This window comes from Catharus ustulatus, chromosome 26 (assembly GCF_009819885.2).
Source record: "Catharus ustulatus isolate bCatUst1 chromosome 26, bCatUst1.pri.v2, whole genome shotgun sequence".
Classification (NCBI taxonomy): domain Eukaryota; kingdom Metazoa; phylum Chordata; class Aves; order Passeriformes; family Turdidae; genus Catharus; species Catharus ustulatus.
Window position 1 is genome coordinate 2,773,976 of NC_046246.1, and position 6,000 is coordinate 2,779,975.

General features: G+C 49.7%; 1 protein-coding gene across 2 annotated transcripts in view; it reads left to right on the forward strand.

The window, feature by feature from the left end:
- The window catches only part of LUZP1 (leucine zipper protein 1), a 30,939-nt gene extending 29,640 nt beyond the window's left edge, over positions 1–1,299 (forward strand). For both annotated transcript variants that reach the window (XM_033080817.1, XM_033080818.2), the window contains exon 4: positions 426–1,299. In XM_033080817.1, the coding sequence (XP_032936708.1) occupies positions 426–461 (36 nt within the window). In that variant the 3' untranslated portion in view covers positions 462–1,299. The remainder of the gene's footprint in view (positions 1–425) is intronic.
- Positions 1,300–6,000: the final 4,701 nt, after the last annotated feature.

The following is a 6,000-nucleotide window of genomic DNA, read 5'->3' on the forward strand; positions in this document are numbered from 1 at the left end:
GTGGGCAGTCTGTGATTGATCTGTGGGCAGTCTGTGATTGGTGTCTGTGATGTGTGGGCAGTCTCATTTGTGGGCAGTCTGTGATTTGTGTCTGTGATCTGTGGGCAGTCTGATCTGTGGGCAGTCTGTGATCTGTGTCTGTGATTTGTGGGCAGTCTGTGATCTGTGGGCAGTCTGTGATTGATTTGTGGGCAGTCTGTGACCTGTGGGCAGTCTGATCTGTGTCTGTGGGCAGTCTGTGATTGGTGTCTGTGACCTGTGGGCAGTCTGTGATCTGTGTACAGTCTGTGATGTGTGGGCAGTGTGTGATTGATCTGTGGACAGTCTGTGACCTGTGGACAGTCTGTGGTTGATCTGTGTACAATCTGTGACCTGTGGGCAGTCTGATCTGTGGGCAGTCTGATCTGTGGGTTTGTCTCTTCCAGGGCGCTGCCCGGGCCGGCCGGACATCTCGGCGATGAGCTGCATTCCCTCCTCAGTGACCATGGTGAAGCAAGAGGCAGGATAGTACCAAACTCACAGGCACCCCACCTGTTTGTAACCTCTCCAGAGGCTTCAACTAGCCTGAAACCAGTTTTGTAATGCGATTTGAAAGGTACAGGAGCTTTACCAGTGAATTCTTTTTCTTCATTGCTGAAGAAGCAGCTGCAGAGACTTTGCTCAGGGCACTCCCACTTCTCATCTCTGTACCTGCAATCTTAATCTTCCCTGTAGGATGATAGGTCTGTCTCCACGTGGAAACTCTGACTACCTAACCTCTCTGAACAATGGTACTCCTTGCACAAGAGAGAACTTCTTTTTATTCACTTGTGTTCACACAGGATCCCAGCAGTGTCCCTGTGATTACATCCACCAGCCCATGACAGCTGTCCTCCACAACTGAAAGCTTTCAGTTCCCATGGAGAGTTTGCATTCTGCTCATACACCCTTGCTGGCTGGGGTAGTGGTCACCTCAGTACCTGTTATTTCCAGCACCCTTTGTCTCCAGGCAAGAGGATGCCTTTCCCCACTGGTTACTTTACAAATTGTGAGAGGAGAGCAGAAAATGTTGTTCAGAAAGGAGTTGGTTCCCTATCACTGTCTCTGCAATAAGCTTTGCATAATCTTCTCATCACCAGTCGAGATCCTGCACCAAGAAGTCATCCACTGAGCCAAACCAACACACAGCAACACCTCCTCCTGCCTGGGACCGGGGGGCCATTTATCTGAAGCTTTATGTGTCACACTCTGCAGGCCACAACTCTGTGGCTTGTGCAAGGCAGTTGAACCCTAAGAGAAAAAGAAACAAGTGCTTTTCCTTGTAGACAAGCAGAATGTCCTTGTTCCTTCCCAAAACAGGGTGGAGACAGCTGGATTGGCCCCTCAGGCTTCAGTCTGTGCCTCACCCTCTGTGCAGGGTCAGAGGCTGCTCAAACACAGAGCTGTGTGTCCCCATCAGTGCCTGCAGCCCACTGAGTGCAGCTGCTGTCCCTGTTGGGCAGACACATCCCCACAGCTCCAGGGGCTGTCCTGAGCCAGGGCTGGGCCAATCCTTCCTTCCACCCCATCCCCAGCTGCTGAGCTGGCCCTGCACAAACACCACTGCCACCCTGAGTGCTGTCTGTGCTCTCTGCAGCAGGACAGGGACAATGCTCCAGGCAGAAAAGGTCCTTGAGCTGTTTGAGAGGTGCCCAATAGCTTCCATGTGTGAGTTGCACCCCACACTTGTTCCCATTTCCCACCTCCAGAGGAGCAGAGCCCTCTGATTGCCTGTACTGCACCTCCCTGTGCTGCAGCTCCCCCTGGCCTGGGAAATATACACCTCAATTCTGAGAAGAAAATGAATTTTTAAAAAATAGAGCTGGTTGCAAAATATCTATGAAAATATTTGTATAAAAGGGATGTGTTTTAGTGACATGATTATTTTTTTATAAATATTGTTTGGAGGAAGGGAAAAATTATTTTTGAAAAAGTATGTTTCTTTTTGGAATTTCAAAGATGTTTTCCCCGGTGTATATTTTTAACCCTTCATTTTATTCTTTTATATGTCATGACATATGTGTCAACTTGCATAACAAGGCAAAAAGATAATGCTTTTAAATTAGTACTGAGTGGCAGCTCTAATAATCTTTAAATTATATTAAAATCAATTGTATCAACTGCTCTCTCTTACCATTGACATGGTAGCCAGTGCTAGTAGAATGAGATAATGGGAAAAAATTTTAAACTCCAAACTAAAAATGAAAGAAAGTGAAATTCTGAAGCTAAATTGAGACTTCTGAACTGCCTCCCCCTGCCCCATGTTTATCAGGAAGGATTGGAAATCCTTATGGATTGTGCAGTCTGAAAGCACCAGGGGAGGGATCAGAGCTGTGCAGGGCTGTGTCCTTCCTGAGCCCCTGCTGTGCTCAGCATCACTGATGGATTGCCTGAGCAGCAGCAGCAGCAGCAGCTTCCCTTGGCTCCCTGTGCCCTGCTCCCACAGAGCTGCCCAGCAGTGCCCAGCCCAGCTCAGCTCAGCCCAGCTCAGCTCAGCCCAGCCCCGCCCAGCCCAGCTCAGTTCAGCCCGGCTCAACTCAGCCCAGCCCAGCCCAGCTTAGCTCAGCTCAGCCCGGCTCAGCTCAGCCCACCACAGGCTGCTGCCTCTGACTCTGCCCCTTCTTTCCATGTGCCCCTCCAAACTGAACCTGCTGCCTCAGCAGCCCCAATGCCTCACCCAGTCCTGCTTGCTTATCCTGGGAGGCATCGTGGCATGTACCTGCCTCTTCAGGTGTCCCAGGGATTCCCTCTCTGCACATTCCCAAAGCTGCAGAGCAGCTCTCCAGCTGTGTAACCTGGACCAGCCCCTGCTGGGCATTGCTGTTCTGCCTCCAGAAACCCAGCCTGGGGTAGGGCTGCCCCACCCTGGGTCACTGCTGCCAGGACTTGCAGCCTGTACAAACTGCTGGACAGCACAGATGTACTGAGGAGGACAAGATCGCTTTGGGCAGTGACTGAACAGTTTGTGTCCCAGTCCCAGCCCCATCCTGCTGCAGGACACGGCTCCACACACCACAGGATGTTCTGCACACTCACCAGCTTTCTCCTGCTTGTTGGCATGGATGTGGCTCAGCACGGTGCTCCCAAAGAGCCTTCCAAGGGAAGTGGTTTCAGTCGTGGGGAGGAAATCTCTGCATCCCTGTGATTCAACGTGTGGGGTGAGGCTTCCCTGTGCCTACCCACAAAACACTGGCTTACTCATCAGCTTTTCAACCCCACTGCTCAGCCCAGGAACACAGCCCTGTGTATGAAGTGCAAGGGAAGAACCAGCAGCAGCAATGGCTGTTGGGCTTTCTCCTTGTGTCAGCCAGGACCAGGCTTTGCCTGAGCACCAGGAGGGCTTTGCCCTGCTGCTCAGCTGCCTTAGCCCAGTTACTGCCCCAGCAACACAGCACTGCCTTCAGGTGCTTCTCACTGATGATGTCTCTCCTTTCTCCAGCTGCCTCAGTTATTTGTTCAATATTTTACAGCAGATACCTTGAACTCCTGCTCTAGACCCAGTTTCACTGCTTGTAAATACTGGACACAGATGTCACTTGGTAACTGCACACTGGTTGTTTTTGCCACAGCTGAGATTAAATCTGAGAAAGAAAACCCTACCTAGTATGGAAAGGGGCCATGCCCTCTAGTCAATGAGTGCAATAGGAGCTGATTGTATTATTAATCTTATAGCAATGACTTCAGGAAACACAATGTGTTTACTCGAATTGCACACTTTTTTTGAACAGCTGTAAAATAGAGTATATGTGTAAATATTGCCACCACTGAAGAAGTATTTGTAATTTTAGCATATAAATATAACAGGCTTTTCAGTAGGCTTGATGATGCACAAGGCCATGCATTGAGCCCTCGGGTAATTCCAAAGTTGTAAATGTATTTGCTGTACAGAGGAAGTGTGTCAGTGCTTGCTGCTCCCAAGGAACCTCAGCTGCTGGTCCCTTTTGGAGACCCAGTGCTTTCCCCAGAAGGGCTGGCTCCAGTCTGAGGGCCCAGCAGCTCACTGCTTCATGGAATGGCTTCCTTCATGTGCAGAAACACCTCTGCAGCCTGCAGAGCTGCCTGCCCTGCTCCCCAGGGCTGTGGGGTGCCAGCCTGGCCATCGGTGCTGTGCAGTGTCAGCCCCGCGGCTCCATGGACAAGGGAAGAGGGCAGGAAGCACAGGGCAGAGCAATGTGCCTTGGTGCTTCACCAGACACTTGACACAAGCGATTTCCCAGCTACAGATTGAAGCAATAGTCACACTGGTGTCGTCTCTAATTTAGTAGAGCTCATCTCTGCCACCCTTGCACACCGCTGAAGCAATCAGGGCACTGCTCCAGGCCAGCCTCCCCCAGGCTGTGCTGTGTGAACACAAAGCCATTGTCTGCAGGTGCCTCTGCTGGGCAGAACCCAAAGGATCCTCCTGGGCTGCCCCACGGGCACTGCTGGCTCCTGCTTTGGGGAAGCAGCACTCCAGGCTGCATGGAATGTATTTTTAAGAGAATAAATCTATTTTTTTGTATTTGTGAACATAGATATGGGTGGGGCAGCTTAGTTAGAAGACAAATAATGCAAGAAATCTTTTCATAATCACAGGTTCATCCAAGTTAAGCAGATTTTCCAGGGTTGCAGTATTGCCTTTTCCCCTAAAATAAACTTTGTGTCCAATAGAGCTATGAGCAGTGTTCCACCCTCTTAGAACTTGCTGTGTCTCAGCATGCTGAGTAGAGGAAAGCCAGTGCTTTCCTCCCCAGGCTGCCCATGCAGTGGATACAGATGGTGCTCACCTCCTTCCAGTGACACAGTGCTCTTAGTCTGCATGCCAAATGTAAACACACACTTATCTGCATGTCTCTCCTGACTCAAACACTGTCAGTGCTACAGTATATAACCAATAAACACTCTTTTTACATGGGTGTGATGTGGTGTTTACAGCTGAGCCCTGTTCCCAGCAGTGCCCATTGCTGGGGGTGCTGCTGCCCCTTGGAGTGTCTGTGTGTGTGTGCAGAGGGGTGTGTGTGTCTGTGTCTGTGTGTGCACAGAGGTGTGTGTGTCTGTGTGTACACAGAAGGGTGTGTGTGTGTGTCTGTCTCTGTATGTGCACACAGGTCTGTCTGTTTGTGTGCACAGAGGTGTGTGTGTCTGTCTCTGTACATCTCTGTGCAGGGTGATTCAGTGTTAGAGCTGAGCACCTTGTACTTCATTTTGTGCCTTGGTTGAGACAGATCTTACACACCCATTCCAGGCAGGGGTGGTGCATCCACAGCACAGCCACTCTCCACTGAGGCTCCCTGAGCTGGAGCTGGCACTGCAGAGAATGGGGGAGGAAGGGCATTACTACAGAGTGAACTTGGGAGTTCTTTCACACTCTGCCAGTATTGATTGAAGGGAACCAGGATCCATTGGTCAACTCCTGGAGAGTGTTAGCAGTACAAGGGACAGTCTCCTTCATGGTTTCCAGCTGTTTGCAATGTGCAGGTAGATTTAGCACAGGTACAAGCAGAATTAGCAGCTGTCACATACAAAATGAGCCCATGTGACTATAACTTGTAATACATTGATTTGCAAGGGGTGCACCACACTTTATGGAAAAAAATGTTTTCCTTATAGCTGGTTTATTCTGATTGCAAAACCAGACATGTTTTCAGAAGCTTTAGAAAATGGGTTATTATTATGGATGGGCAGTTAAGGAGTCATTCATAGCTGTCACTTCAGCTGCTGCTCCCTGGGTAGAGCCCATTAATGCAAGGTGAAGTCCCACAGAGATAGCATTTGTTAAATATTTGTCTAAGAAAATTGAATTTGGCTTGGCTGAGCCCTTTCTGTCCCAGTTCATGCAGGCAGCTACAGAACATCATTAAAGAGGGGGTTGTGTACCTGTAGCTACAAAAACACTGCTCTGTGTGGCTGCTAAGAGCAGCAGAGATCTGTAGCTGTGCTGGTGGTGTTATTCTCCAAAGCTGCCACATCTGCTCCAAGACAGTTCCACACTTATAACTCTAG